This window comes from Sciurus carolinensis, chromosome 4 (genome assembly GCF_902686445.1).
Source record: "Sciurus carolinensis chromosome 4, mSciCar1.2, whole genome shotgun sequence".
NCBI lineage: Eukaryota > Metazoa > Chordata > Mammalia > Rodentia > Sciuridae > Sciurus > Sciurus carolinensis.
The window spans coordinates 129490832-129507340 of record NC_062216.1 but is presented as its reverse complement, the minus strand read 5'-3'; the positions used below and the strand labels follow the sequence as shown (position 1 = coordinate 129507340).

Genomic DNA, 16509 nt, shown 5'->3' with positions numbered 1-16509 from the left:
GAAGTTTGGGTTGAGACATTGAGCAGGGGTGTAGTCAGCTGATGGCGTGGCTTGTGCTGAAGGATCTGCTTCCAAGAGGGCTCCCTCACCTGGCTGCTGGCAGGACACCTCTCTGGCTACTTGAGTTCCCTCAAGACAAGACAGTTGGCTTCCTCCAGGGCAAGCAATCCGAGAAAAGAGCAAGGAGGAAGTGGGATATACATTAGGACCTGGTTAGCTCTGTCAGCTTTGCCACGTTCCATTCATTAGATGCGAGTCATTCATTTCTGCCCACACTTAAGGGAATTCAAATGGGACTCTACGTTTTGGTAGACTGTGTCAAAGAATTTGTGGCTGTATTTTCACGCCACTCCTAATCTCATGGGCTGACTAGTCTTTTTTTCTAACACTAGTTATAGTCTCTATTATCTTTAATAGCAATTATATGTGAAGTTTAGTGTAATATAAATTTAAATAACAAATATTAAATATATGTTGGTTGTGCCAAGATTTGTTACATTTTCAATGACCTCTAACTCCCATTCACATACATTCTATGCAACTTTCTTCCTCTAGTTCTTCCTACCTCACCTCCTCTGTGATTTTCTCAGCGTGGCCTGTGAATAAAAAAGATTGTCTCCTTGTCTCATACCCAGACTGTCTTACTGCAGGATATGGGTATAGAAGGAGAGGTGCTTCTTTGCTGCACCCCAATTTTTACACCACCTTCCACTGAGAAAGGGTTGTGAAAAGCAATGAATTCAAGGAAGAAACTAGGCAACTATGCAGATGTAACATGTTGTACTGTAATCGTTAGTTTGTGTGGCTATCAGCATTAGGGAAGCGGCAGAGCATAGTCATTAAGGGTGCTCTAGAGTAGACAGAGCAGGTTCAGAGCTTGACTCCACTACTTAGTTCCTGACTGTGTACTCTTGGAAAAATGATTTAACCTCTCTGCTTGTTTCCTATTTGAAAGGTAGGGGAGGAAGGGAACCCTCAATTTAGGTGTTTTTATGAATAATTTGTGAAGATTAAATGACATAACACCAATAAAGTATTGTAAACAGACTCTGACATCCAGTAGGTAATCAGCAGATTGTTGGTTATTTTATGAACCAACTGGGAACTCACTGAAATGAATTATGTTTATCTTTATGATCTCCCTCTTTTGTTGGCTTGCCCCACCCTCCATCCCCACACTGATAGATAGTATCAGGCAAATGTGAATTAGTCTTGCCCATTTCAGGAGATCAGGGTGTCTGACCAGAATCCAGGCTCATGAAGCAAGGCGAGGTTGAGCCCTGAGTGTCCAGGGGAGATGAGATAGTGAAATATGAAGAAAAGATTCATTCTGAAGAGAGAGAAGAAAGACCAACAGAGGGAGACCTAGTTCAAATTCCAAATACCAAAAACATGAGAAGGATATAAATGAAATATGGGGTCAAGAATCAAAAACCCATGAAAAATGACATGAAGTATAAACTCTTCATCTCTTCCTCATGGACAAGATTTATGTCAGTAGTGGAAGTCAAGATGGGCCTGAAGGTCCTTCAGTAAGCGCTGATAGCTCAAGAGATGAGCACAGCATGCGTAAAGGGCCGACACTGACACATACCAGGCAATCGGTGTGTACGCTAACAGGTGTGCCACTTATAGGTTATAAGTGTTTTAGGGGATTTTAAAAGAGTACACTATTTAATGTATTCTTTCTTGTTTTCTCCATTAGATCCCCACAGCAGAGTGTGTTTAAGGCCAAAGAATGTAACTGATTCACTGAGCACCTACATTAATGCTAATTATATTAGGGTAAGTAAATAAATAGAAATTTCTTTCTGGTGAGCATGTTGACTTATTTGGAATTATTGGTTGTAGGTTTTGTTTTGCTTTTCTTCCCCACTCTGAGTTTGTTTTCTCTTGGTTGCCAGCAAGGTTTTGAGTTTGTTAGAGTTTACTAACCCTGATGTGAGTCCTTCACAGTGAGTCCTCCTTTTAGTCCCTGGCTTTGGTCTTCACATAGGTGCTCTGTGGGCCTGAGCATGCCAACCTTTACTGCCCTGCTGAACTTGCTGGGAAACAGCCCCACGCATCGCATCGTGGTGCTAGAATCCAGGAAGCTGCCACACCCCATACTGCCTTTGGACAAGCGGGCTCTTTTGTTCCGAAGATCTTTCCCCTAAATTTTCACTGCAAGACGAGAACTTCAAAGACAATGTGTTTGTCTCTTTACTCCAACTAGGGCTACAGTGGCAAGGAGAAAGCGTTCATCGCCACACAGGGTCCCATGATCAACACCGTGAATGACTTCTGGCAGATGGTTTGGCAGGAAGACAGCCCCGTGATTGTTATGATCACAAAACTCAAAGAAAAAAATGAGGTATGATCTTTAGCCAAGTTCTGAAAGTTATGCATGTTCTAGTGCTAGGAAGAGATTTTGTGGAAGCAAAATCCCCGTGTACCTCTGACAGACAGGTTTAACCTATTTTGTCCTGTTGTCCCAGATGTGAAACACACATGAACAGTTCAAATAAAGTTATGTAATATATAATAAAATGATATGACATTCAGTATAATTATATAAAACACTTATATAATCACATTTTAATATTAGTTAATATGTTCAAATACATAAGTGCTCAATTTTGATTTCCAACCTGTTTTAATGCACCTGTGTCAATTTTGTTGAAATAGTTACAGAATAAGAAACTTGGAAGTTAATGGGTTAAGATGGAAACTTTGAGGCACTTAAAGCTAGACCACTTTATACTTCTGAGGAATGGTAATTGGTATTATTCTATGAATGATAGCTTTCCTTCAGACAAGTCAATATATTTAGCATATATACATCTCATTTGTACCCACAGATCTCAGTAAAGACGTTGAGTGATTCTGAAGTCTGCTGTCCTAGATATTACTTGTATTTGAGGGCATCTTATTGTGATAATTCACATTATGATTTTTGTCAACGTTTTTATGTGTTTTCTTCTCAAAATTATTATACCAGGACTTCTCCATGACAATAAGAATTTAGGGCCTGGGGAGATAGCTTCGTCGGTAGAGTGCTTGCCTTGCATGCACAAGGTCCTGAGTTTGATCCCCAGCACCGCAAAAAAAAAAAAAAAAAGAATTTAGGAAAACTAAGCTTTTCCTTATGCCCTTTTGGTGAATTGTAACTCTTGACAAATAGTATATTCCTGCTGCTAATTGAAAGAACCAGGCTCAGAAAAACAGCAATTTGTAAGCTTTAAAAAGTTTGCTGGTTTTTTTTTTTTTCCATTTTTACTATAATAGATGAAACATTTTTTTTGAAATTTATACTAGGAAAAAGTATGTTTTGGGCCAATATACAAAGTTATATATCCAATTAACTATATGGCTTACTAATAAACACATTTCTATGAATCTGATATGAGAACCTCAGGTGGTATGATTAAAAAAAAAAAACCTAATATTCTCAGTTGTTTCACATACATACAATACAATACTACCCTGGCAACACTGATAATTCCTGCACAACTGTTTAATACATAGCATTTTAACTGTGATAGAAGATTCTTTAAGTTTAAAATGTGTATTCTTTGTATGCATACATCAACACATACATATACAGAATTTGTGAAATACAGCAGACTATATACCAGTTATACTGGGTAAAATATGAAACAATATCAATATGTTAGCAAAGCTTGTTGAAAGTAAAATAAAGGAAATTCAGTTGCTCAAAAATTTAATAAAAGTATAAAACCAGAGAATTAAGGATTACTTGTGTTTTAATACATAAATCAGACACAGATCCTGGTTTGTAAGAACCAGAAGTTGGAACTGTAAGTGAGCGTCTACAGGGGATATACTTTAAGTAAGAAAGTAAACCTCAAAAATAAACCTGCCTACCAAAAAGGACTGTAATAGGAAATTAATTTGTCTAAATCTGGCCTTCTTGTGGGATTAAAAAAAATGCTCATGAGTATTCAAAGGTGAAAAACCTAAGAATTTTAAATTCAGAAACTGCTGTATAGGGTAGCTATCATAAGAGAAGTATCAAGTTGGTAGCGCACTAACTACCCTTTATAGAAAGAGAGGCAATAACTTTTCAAATGCACGCAATCTCCATATAAGTCCCCAGAATTTCCAGAAAAAACTCAGTCAAACATAAGTGCACAAATCAAAATTATTAGACATACAATTAAATAAAATACTACAAAGAAAAATAATAGGTAAAGCAACCAATGGTACAAACAGATCCAGAAGACATAAAAATAACAGAAATTTATGAACATAGGATTTTTAAAAGTAATTTAGCATGCAAACTATAAAATAAAATATTTGACAGAAGAACAAGTTATTATCTAAAAAGACTAAATATATACAATCAAACTTAAAGTATCAGAAATAAATGTTGTATAGACATTAAAATGAAAAAAGATTATCAGACAGGTTTATAAAGGTAGACATAGCTCAATAATCAGTGAATTAGAAGTTGGAACTAACAAAACTAGCTGAAAGATCAAAATGGCTGACACCAAAAGAGTTGAAGAGACATGAAGAATAGTATTTAAATGTCCTACAAATGTTTAATGGATGACTTAGAAGAAGAAAAGAAAAAAGTATGAGGAAAAGGAAATATTTAAAGAAAAAGTGGCTACATATTTTCCAAGTCATTGAAAGACATGAGCTTCATATTTGAAAGGCACAATAAATCCTTAGCTGGATAAGTAAAAATAAATCCACAGCCAGACACATCTATGGAACTGAAAAACACCAGAGATGATGTTAACAACCAGATTAACTAGCAAAAAACTTTTCAAAAAGACGACAATAGAAGTCAAAATTCAGAAGAATACCTAGAAAGGATTGAAAAAGAAGAATTAAGGTAGAATTAAAGTACTAGACAATAATAATAAAGCATGAAGAGAGTTAAAATATTTTTGTGTTAGTCATGAACAGGGCAGAAATACAGACTAAGATTAGACTTTAAGTTGAAATGTGCATGTTAAAATTTAAAAGCTACCTACTAAAAGAATGGAAGTAGAATGCATAATTTCCAATCTGGCAGAAGAGGGAAAAGATAGAATTTTTAAAATTAACTAAGAGAGAGAGAGAGAGAAGAAAAGAAAGAATATAAAAAATCAAGATAATTTTTTACCAAATTGGAGTCTAGAAATAAATCCAAATAAATTTGTAATCATGCTAAATATAAATAAATAACTTGCCAATAAAATGCCAGTGATTACCACATTGATAAATCCAGTTATAATCTGTCCACAAGAGGACACAGAAATGTTCAAACAAAAATTCTATTTCTTCTATTAAAAATAAAATCATAGCTGGGCATGGTGGCATATACCTATAATCCCAGCTACTTGGTAGGCTGAGGCAGGAGAACACCAAGTTCAAGGGCAGACTCAGCAACTTAGTGAGATCCCATCTCAAAATAAAATAAAAAGGGCTGAGGATGTATCTCAGTGGTAGAGTACCCCTGAGTTTAATCCCAAATATGCTAAAAAATATACAGAAACAAAATTAAATAAAAAAAGTACCTTAATCTATGTAATCATTTGGAAATATGGACGTGTAACTATTTTTAAACAATTAAGTCACATTTTCCACAGAAAACATTATTTAGTTGCCAATGTTGCTTACTTATTAAAAATCAACAGGTGGCAAGGTATATGTGAAACACTACCTCACAAGGATTACCTAGTAGTTTTTGGTAGCTATAAGTTAAATTATGACTTTTGTCCTCATGAGCATTTAATTCTTTAATTTGTGATATATTCTAATGCTTGTTCACTCATAGAAAATCTCAGAAATACACTTTCAATGCCTTAACTTCTTCTTGAATTAGGATTTTATCAAGAGAGAAGCTAAAATTGTTAGTCTAATCTGAAAGCATTCCCTAGAAGGTACGTAGCGTATACATATACATCTAAGTATGTATAAATCTAAGATAAGCAATTAGGAATATACCAAGGCCCAGCAAATGACTGCTCTTCTCCAACTCTGAGACGAGTGTTGTCTGAGGCAAAAACACATGCTTCAGTGACGCAGAGTCTGCTCACCAAGGATGCTCAGAGGTCTCCATTCTGAGCCTGCAAAGGAATGGAATCCATCTCATTCCTTCAAGTGTAGCAATCATTTTGGACTAACCTGTTACTTCTGTTTTCAGATTTCAGTCTCCATAGGAAAGCCAAGTGGACCTGTTGAAGACTAGAATGTTTTTTTAAATAATCTCCACACTAAAAAAGTAGTTGAGGTTTTTGTTTTTATCTTTCACTGCATAATTCATATGTTAGAAAGTGGATGATTGGTTTGTTAGTTTGTCGATTGGTTGGTTAGTTGGTTTTTCCCATTGTGAACCTCTTTTCTTTTTCAGTGTCTGAGATATACTTATTAGGAATATCAGAATCAAACATTTTGTTGTATATCTTCCATGTGTAATCTGCTTTTTTTCCCTGTAGACAGTCAAAATATTACCAGAAATATTTTTGACTTTTTAAAAATAACTTTAAATAAAGATGAAAATTCCTTTCTGCCAAACTCTCCAAAGATGTAAATATAATACTCTAGAGGAAACTTTGATGTTTTACAGATCAAAATGATAGTGAGAAGTCTGGCTTGAAAGGAATACACATTAGATTTTGCGCTACCAGGAAAATGCTGTTTACCGAAAATGTGCCAACTTTCTTTTGTGTTAAGCGTCATTGTTTGGAAGAGACAAAAATCATTTCCTCCTAAAAATATGGAGGTGGAGTTATCTTTAGAAGTTCCCACACTTTATGTTTTTATGAACCTTCCTACTTTCTAACAAATAAATGAGTGAACAATTGCCATCTTTTATTCAATAATCCCAATATTCTCAGTTTTTCACTTTTTATAAAATGTAAATTAGCAAAAGTTGAGAAAATAGAGCTGAAAAATTAGTTCCGATGTTGTAATAAGAGAGATTTAGTTACTAACAAATTTGAGTTCCCTCATTTAGATAAATCTCAACAAGAAGGGAATTCCTTTTGAAATAAATAAATATTAAAACACAATGTTCAAATTCTTTGTTCATGTAATATTCTATTACTAGAGAAGACAGAGCAAACAAAGCCTATAAAACTGGAACTAGATCAACTCCAGAATGGCAAGTAGTGTCTGCATACATCCAGGGAGCCAATGTCCTTAGACTACCTCTGTATGTGGCTTATTGCATAGCACTCCCCTTCTGTGTAAATGTTGAGCATAATACACATGCTATGGGAGGTATTTTTATCCTCTACCATCTATTGAATATCTGTACTAAACAGTCATACATAAATTCAGTTAATTCTCACTCTAACTCTACAAAGTAGTTTTTACATTTCTACATTGTAGATGAGAAAACTGAAACTCAGAGAGATGAAGTCATTTTACTTAAAACTTCAAAGTTGGTGAGTGTTAGAATCCAACTTTTAATCCAGGTTTGTTTGATTTCAAAATCCAGGCAGTTATTCTTGATTCCATCATAGAGACCAGGAAAAAAAAAGTGCAAAACTTTGGAAGGCAAGTGACCCACTATTGCTCTCAGAGAACAGTAAGACACCAAATTTATCTTTCACAAAGTGAGGGAATTACTTGGTGGTTTGGCCTAACAATACTTCACTGAGTATTGAAGGCAACCATCTTCTTTCACTGCATTTGCCTGTGTCTTTCATCTTAGTTATGTGAGTAAGTACTGTAAACTCCATTTTACCTACTGACTTATTCAGGCATTGCAAACAGTTTCATCTCTAAAAGCCACATAAAGGAATCCTACTTTAACTTTTCCCTTCTTTCATTTCTTCTCATTTCCATCTGATAAAATTACAGAAAATAATCATTTCAGTTATATTTATTTGGCCAAAGAGTTCACACGATGCCTTTGGGTCTACAGAATGAGTAAGTGCCCAGGGGAAAACCACGGTCCAGAAAAACAACACATACAAAAGCATCCAAAAACCACAGAGCGGGCGTGAGTTGAGCAGTTCAGTGCGATTTCAGCACATGTGGCTTAGTAGGGAGTGAAGGGAAATGAGACTGGAAAAGTAAGTCACATTGAATAGAGGACTGTGCTAAAAAAAATCTTTGAACTTCATTATATAGGCAGCAGGGCGCCACTGAAGATGTTTTGGAAGGAGAGTGAAATAATGCATTTTGTGTAGCAGGGATATAATTGGCGGCAGGATATGAGATTTGAATTTAAGAAAAGCAAGGAGAAGTAGGGAAGTAGGTTGGGAAGTTGTACAACTCCCAGGTAAGAAATAATGGGGTGCAGAAGTAAGGTAGTAGATAGGTGTATGGAGCAGTGACTGAAGCCAAATGTGCAAGGGAAAGAGTGGTAGGAGATGAAGTCAAAGATGTAACTATTACCTAGCAATAACCACTGAGGGTCATCGTCAGAACTTGGTGGGAGTCTTGGTTCTCAAACTCACATTCTGAAAAAAGGGAAAAGTGTGGCTTATTAACAAAGCCATGGCTTATTAATACAAAGATACTGGAATGGATTCAGTAATATTTTACATCTGGATAACATTGTACATTAGAAAGTACTATGCTAATATTAGCATAGACTGAAACCCTGGGTTCCAGGTACTGCCAAAAAAAAAGAAAAATGCTTATTTTTAAACCATAAGACTCTTTCCTTTTTGTTTGAGTGTTATTCTGAGCTAGAGTCCTAAATCGTAGAGCTCGTGTATATCACACCCTTTAAATATCATCAAAACTTCCCATTTCCATTTCTTTAAAGAGAGTGAAAACACAGAAAATCTAATAGCACAATATAAATGCGGAAATCAAAATTAGATTTTTAAACTTTATGTGAACTTTTATAGTTGTCACAACTTTACCTGATTTGACTTTAGTTTTCTTTACTGATTCACTTTTTTCCCAATAAAAAAATATATTCAACCCATGCAATTATCTTATAAAAATTTTTTTTTTTTAACCTTAAAGGTAGAAAGTTATAATACTTTCCCTTCCCATGATAAGGGTCACAGTTGACGCTCCTATAACAGAATCCTATAACAGAAGTTAGCTTAACAAGAGAAAAATACAGCAAATTTATTTCATCAAAGCCTTATATGACATGGGAGTTTCTGGAAAGGAAGGCCTGAAGAACCAGGGAAAACTCTGTTTTCATGCTTAGGTTTGGTAAAGAAGGGACAGCTATGCAGAAATGTGATTGGACAAAAGGGTGCAATCTAATGGTAACAGAGTGAGTTGGTGAGATACTTCTTGTCCTCTCTGTGTATGGCTCCTTCTTCCCAGGTATGGGGCAAAACCCCTTTGGAATGAGGTCCTGTGATCTACTCTCAAATGAGATAGGCCAGAGAATTTTTGATTGTTAGCTCCTGCACAGAAAGGCAGGGCTTCCAGTTTCATGACTTGCTTTGGAGGAGGAAGGGTTCTAATTTTTATGAGCCGCTTGAAGAAGAGAAACTGGTGTCTATGACTCGCCTTGTGGGGAAAAAAACAAGAGGAATTGGGAGGGCAAGAGAAGGTCACTTCTGAGGCCCTCTCGTCACCTGAGTTGAAACTGCTCAACACACGAAGTGCCTACCTTCGAGTGTTGTTTTCCAAGCGCCAACACACACCCCAATGTCACTGATTTACATATATTTAATTAAATTATCAGGCTTCAATAATGACAAGAACTGCCATAAAGAGGTTTCAGTATAAATACAAGTTAGTAAACATACAGGGAAAAGCTGGTGACAGAAATACTAGGCCTAATTGCTTGAGTGTTCCTGGGCATCAGCATATGATAGAAGGATGGAAGACTCTGGTTGATGCTGTCTTTAAGTAGGGTTGGTTAAGAGTCAATATGCAAATCAAAGATGGAAAGTTGAATGTATAAAAGGGTGGTTTTCCAGAGGATCCTAGTTCCAGAAGTTTACCCAGACACCCCAAACACTTGAGCCTCAGTTTCCTCAGCTATGAAATGATTTGAAATACAATAATATCTACTACCCTACTACCTACTCTACATACCTCAAAGAATTGTGGAAGGGACTAAATGACATAATGTTGGTGAAAGTACTTTTGAAATGAAATCGCTGACCAATGTTAGTAATGTTTTGCTGCAGAGCTGGAAATAAGAGTAACTATAATAATTTTAGATAATCTCACCCATTCTATTCCTTTCTTGCATATCAATAAGTGAAACTGAGCATCTTCTTTTTATTTATTTAGAGCCATTTTCTATGTGCTGATGCATGTCTTTAGCTCATAGAGCAAAATCTCTTTGGTTTTAAATGTACAGGACCTAAAGGAAAATAACTTAAAAATAGATATCTCATTTCCAGGCAGCTAAACTACTAGTTAGAATTCTTTCTTCTTTAAACACAAATAAGCTCTCATTTGATAGGGGTGACAGAGAATAGCCAAAGGGGAAAAAAATCATAAAAATATGAATTTGCATTGTTTCACATTGTATTCCACTTTTGCTATAAGCAACTAATTAGAAAGAATCAGCTAATGTCCACAATCTTTTCAATCAGGATTCGATAATTACTTATTTACCCTAGAGAGACATGGTCCTCTGAAAACCTCCTTTTCCTCCAAGTTATGAATTCTTAGGATTAATAGATAATTCGACTAAACGACCAGCCTAGTTGGAAAAATAGTGATGTTTTAGGGTTATATCCTGCTTAGATAGCATGCTATTTTGAATTATCTACAATTAGTGTGATTTCATAATATTATCTGTAAGATGGCATTTTGCTTCCTGCATTTTCTGTCTCTTTCATATCATTGTTAGCCCCACAATAAAGAAACCTGAAGAAGCTGCTCAGGAAAATAATTTGAACGTGAACTTGTGCTCTTAGAAACAGCTCCATTTGCAGTTCTCTGCACACACCCCTCCCCCATATTCAAAAGCGCCCACACTTATCTGGTCTCTTTTTCTACTTTCTTCTAAAAGGGGGAAAATGTATTCAGTGTGTAAAAATAAGCTATTGTATCTCAGAAAGGAGATGGGATGCTAATTAAGGGTTGTTTGAAGGAACAAGTCGCATTGCATTGTCTACTGGGAGCTGGCTGCCAATTGCTTTTTTGGTAAAGCGACAAGGAAAACATTCAAGAGGCCGGGGCAAGCTTGGGAGAGAAGCAAGCAGCCGATGCTTCCACTTATCAAGTAGGTGCAGAAGCCTGCTCAAGTACTGTTCTGAGTCAGGTGCAGGCAGCAAGCTCCTGCCTGGCAGCTTTCCCTCCTGCTTTCGAGAGCCACCTTCCTAAATGGGAGCCTGCTGCTTGGGTCTGACTGTGGACAATGGAGCACCACATATGCCAGACTCCTGCACCACTGCTTGCCTCTTTCTTTGGTCAATTTTTCCAAGATTCTTTGTCACTCTTCTTGGATTCATCCGGCAGTCATGGGTTTTAAGAAATACAATAGCTCGGGTCTTGCAGCGAAATAATTGATGCTCCACTGAAAGAAACCAGGCAAATTGGTTAGTATGATTACCTTTAACAAATGGGGACAATTTTAGACATTTGGCAACTCATACAGGCAGAGGGAAATAAAAGTTGCTCTATTTTTAAAAGGTTTCTTTTCTTCATGCTAGCATTAAATCAGTCACAGCAAGCCTTTAGTCTGATTGCCTAGCAGTCTTGGGTGGCATGTAAATAAAGCTGAAATGATTTACTTCATTGGGAGAAGGATCAAAATGTGGAGGAGATAAATATGTTTATATTGTAATGGATGAAAGAAACTGGGATTCAGCTAGGTGAGGTGACATCCGTGTGGCTCTGGCATATGGAGTGGTTGGTATTAAGCATTATAAATCCCGAGGTGTGTTACTGACAATGTACATGTCTTTACCTGTAGGTCTGTGAGTCTGTGATTCTTTTGCTGCTCTTTTGAATCTATAAGTATTTAAAATTTTTTCAAGTGTGTTCATCTGCCTTTGATTTAGATGAGAAAACCAGGTATCCAGGGAACTAAAAGACCCTGATTGAAGGCAACAAATAAAAGAATTTCTCTATATTAATGGATATGTTTGGGAGAAAGGGATAAGTGCTATTTAAACAGTATTTCTTGAATTTATTTCCCTGGGCATTCAAAATAAAATATGAAATTTCATTCTTTAGTTTTTAATCATCAAAAAATATGATTAGAAAATTAGTAGTTCCTTTGTAGTTATTTAAAAGACAAAGTAATAAATAATATGAGCTTATATATATGTTTGAATCTCATTTTGCAGTTTTCTTTTAATAATGGTGACTGGATATAATAATAAAATAATATTTAGTACATGAATACTGAATCACTTTGGGTTCACAATATATCACCCAATAGTTTTAAAATATAACAACAATAATAGCATTGTGTTTTAAGAGTTTACTGTATACCTGACTTTGTCCTAAGTACTTGAATGTTTTAAATCATGAGGAAAATGAGATCAGAGAGGTTAAGTATCTTGCTCATGGATTCACAGCTAATAAGGAGAGGTATCAAAAATTGAATCCAAACTCTCTTGAATCCATAGTGTGCACCTTAAAACCACTATGCTATGCTAACTTGCTTGAAATATAGTTATTATTACTCTTATTAAACCCTTCAAAGGAGATTCATCATAAAAACATGTTAAACATAATTTCACTGTGCATTTATTTCAATAGTTCCATAAGTTAAAAACCCCTTGGACCTGAAAAATATAATATCATAGGTGCAATAATGGTCATTACCTCTGCCTTACATACAAGGGAAACTTCATTCTATGGCATCTAATATATTACAGATAGTCTTATGTGATATATCAGGCACACAAGTGAATTGTGCCTTGCCTCAATCATTGTGGGAGACTATTTATTTTATTTTTAGTCATCACATGATAAACTCTAATATTTGGATCTTAATTTCTTAATTTAGTTAAGTAACTTTTAATTTCTCTGCAGAGTTTTGAGAAAATTTTGCCTTACTCTTATTATCATTTTTGGTATGGAATTAGTAATGATAGTGTTTGATAGGGCTTACAAAAATCGATTTTTAAAAAAATCATAAACTTCTTGAGACATAATTGACATACCATATAATTCACTGTTTAAAATGTACAGTTCAATGGTCTTAGTGTATTTATAGAATTTTAAAAATTGACATTTGATTTTTCTAATTGATGACAAAAAATATTTTGAGATGCTTGAGTGAAGCAAGGCTAATAAAAGTCATTAATATTTACTGTGTTCTTCCTTCTCCTCCTCCAGAAATGTGTGCTCTACTGGCCAGAAAAGAGAGGGATATACGGGAAAGTGGAGGTTCTGGTTATCAGTGTAAACGAATGTGAAAACTACACCATTCGAAATCTTGTCTTAAAGGTAAGATTATATAGCTCTAGCTACCTACAAAGTGGATGAAATTAGAGGATGACATTTCTACTTTGAAATTATTTACCCTCATAAGAATTACAGATTCATTTAAACAAATTAAATAATGTTAAATCAAAGAGAAACTATAATCATTCCCTCATGTATTTCTTTGTTGTCAGCTACTATTAGTACATGGAATAATTAAATTAATCTAAGTAGACATTAAGGAAGTTCATTATGTAGGATGTTGGGATCTTCTAATTTGCATTAATAAAATATCTCTGATTTAACCTTTTCAAAGCCTTTAACGAAAGCCTTGTGCTGGGGACTTTGCCATAACTCTTTTAATAACGTCATTTTGGTCTAAGCAGCTTTAAGCAAGGCCTGGAAACTAGGAAAGAAAAAAAAAAATCTGCCCCACTGGGTGGCTGTGGAGGCAAGACAAGCCTGAAGTGTCGATGAGTTCTTCAAAAACTGGAGTTCCAGTACTTCATAGGGACTTTCCCCAGACCAGCTTATGTCATAAAAAATTATTTTATTTAACTCGTTCCTCAGGAAGTACTGGGGAATATTGCTATGGTGTTATTTTTGCTTTTAAAGAATAATCATCCCAAAGACATCAAGCCTATGAGCAGCCTCACTGCTGGAACAGAATCATCACAAAGAGGAAGACCATGAAGGGAGAGGGGCAGGGACTGTTTTCATTGGAAAGTTTGACATTGGAAGGAACTTACCAAATCTGTTTTTCAACAGTCACCCAGTCCATACCAGGTCTCCACTAGGGTGCGGGGTTTTGAGATGATGTGCTCAGGGCCCTCATCCAAAGTGTTTCCAATCTAGGTATCCCATCTAGCTCCCTTACTACCAGAATTCCTCACTGCTGTTAAACCCTGGAATATGGGATGAGTGCAGAAAGATCAGCATTGACTGAATATGAGAGAGACTAAATGTCCTCATACTTGTTATATATATATATATGGTTTATAATAACCTATCAAGAAGAATAGGAGAGCAGGAAATACATTGCATAAGATTCTTTCTGGCTACATTTTCAACCACCCTTTTCACATAAAAAAAATAAGCATATATTTAGTCTCTGGTACATATATTCTATGTTATAGATAAAGATGTAAATCTCACTTCATAAGTGCAAGATTGTCAAACTTTGAGGTCAGATGTTGAAGGTAAAGTTTTCTCAAGGTAAAAGAGGATTCTTCAAAACTCTTCTAGATTTTTTTCCACGTAGATATAAGTAGCATGCAAGATGGGAGTGATAGAAGACTTGCCGTATTGTGTTCTGGATGACTTTTATTTCCACAAGTGAATAAGGCATTTATTTGGTGACTGTTGCTATTTTCAGCAAGGAAGCCACACCCAACTTGTGAAGCATTACTGGTACACCTCATGGCCTGACCACAAGACTCCAGACAGTGCCCAGCCGCTTTTGCAGCTCATGCTGGATGTAGAAGAAGACAGACTTGCTTCTGAAGGCCGAGGGCCTGTAGTTGTCCACTGCAGGTAAAGCATGAACCTGTCTTTCTACCTCAGCAACTATTCATTCTTAGTCACAGAGAAGGAAGAATTAGGGTTTTACTTCCTGGATGTGACATTCTTGACAAATATTTATCAAAATTGGTTAACTTTCTAATATTTGAGTCTTCATCAAAATGACACTTACAGAAATGAGTCTACCCACTTAAGGCATTTTCAGCAAACATGTAGACCAGGGACAAAATATGAGTTCTAAATAAATAGCTCAGTGTGCAGGAGACTTTATGCAGTCGCCTGACTTGAAACTTAGGTTGATCTATTTTTTCTCATCAGTCTCATGTGCACTAAGAATTACAGGCATGTTTTCTGAAATTACCAATGACTTTTCTTTTGTTTCAAATGACACCTAAACTCGACACAAATTGTGTCTTGATAACATTCATTGTTATGTCAAATTTGGTGGAACCAGTCAACTACTTTCAGGGTTACCTCATGAAATTCAGATGGAAACAAATGTATGAAATGGGAAGTGGGCAACTCAAGATTTATTAAAATACAAACAATGTGCTTGTACCAGATTGTGGGGTATGGCGGCCAGGACAAGAGCCACAAGTGATGTCCCTGGTGACTCTCTTCCCTGAGGCTTATCTTTAAGTTCACCCAGTACCTTTTCCCCTTGTTTTTCCTTTCAGTGACACCCAACTAAACCAAAGTATTTTAAAGGCATTTATGCAACCCATCATTTATCTCCATGCATTCTCAAAATAATTCATGCTCCTTTGTTTAATCTCATGTGTCTCTTAAGAGAGCTTTTGATAAAGTCTTTAATAAATAAAACGTCTTATTTTGGGTTATTACTCAGGCCTCCTTCCTTCTTAAAACTTTGCGACTTAATTAAAAGCTAATATATATCTGTTTATCCAAAGGTGTCTTTATCCAGTTTTTAGCATTAGGCCTCACCCTAAACTTAGCTTGGAGTTGAGAGAAAATAACCTAATTGCCCATACTTAAGGGCTGAAACTGTCCCCCACCCAAAATCATAAAATACTCAGGCTATCTAAACTGAACTAGCCACTTCCCCTATAAAACCAGGTCCCCTTCTGATTACTGTTTCTAAGAATGAGATCTTCTTTTTTCCAGCATTCCATGTTGACAGTTATCTTTGGCTCTTCTTTCGACTCCATCCTCAGTATCTAATCAGTCACCAGATTGGCTTTCCCTTCAAAGCTTCTCCCTTAATCACCACTTCCTGTCCAACCACCCCAGTTCAGGCCCTTCTGACCTCACCCATGTAGTTTAGAAGTAGCTGGCTAATTGCACACACATACCCTTCTTCCTGTGCCATGATGGCCCACCCTGTAAACCTCTCTGGGATAATATTCCTAAAACCACTTTTCATTACATGAAACCCTTGCTCAAAACTTGTCAGTGGCTTTCTTTGCTTTGCCTAGAGCGAAAGTTCTTAACCTTGAGTCCATGGGTAAACTACAGGAATTAGTGAACTCCTTGAAACTATTTGGACAAATTTGAGTACATAAGCTTATGTGAGTTGTTCCTGGGGAGTGAAAGTTCAGAGTTTCCATCAAATGAAAGGGAAAAAAAATATGTACAGAGGATGCAGTTCAAACCTCTTAGCCCTCCATGTACATTCCAGAGTACCTTCTCAGTCTTATTTCCCACCTTTCTAATAAAATAACTCCTACTTCCAGCCAACCTAGTACACTTATTGTCACATAT

General features: G+C 36.1%; 1 protein-coding gene across 3 annotated transcripts in view; it reads left to right on the top strand.

The window, feature by feature from the left end:
* Positions 1-16509, top strand: part of Ptprr (protein tyrosine phosphatase receptor type R) — a 257549-nt gene that overhangs the window by 223697 nt on the left and 17343 nt on the right. For all 3 annotated transcript variants that reach the window (XM_047551730.1, XM_047551732.1, XM_047551733.1), the window contains 4 exons: positions 1706-1785; positions 2216-2353; positions 13180-13290; positions 14642-14799. In XM_047551730.1, coding sequence (XP_047407686.1) covers positions 1706-1785; positions 2216-2353; positions 13180-13290; positions 14642-14799 — 487 coding nt within the window. The remainder of the gene's footprint in view (positions 1-1705; positions 1786-2215; positions 2354-13179; positions 13291-14641; positions 14800-16509) is intronic.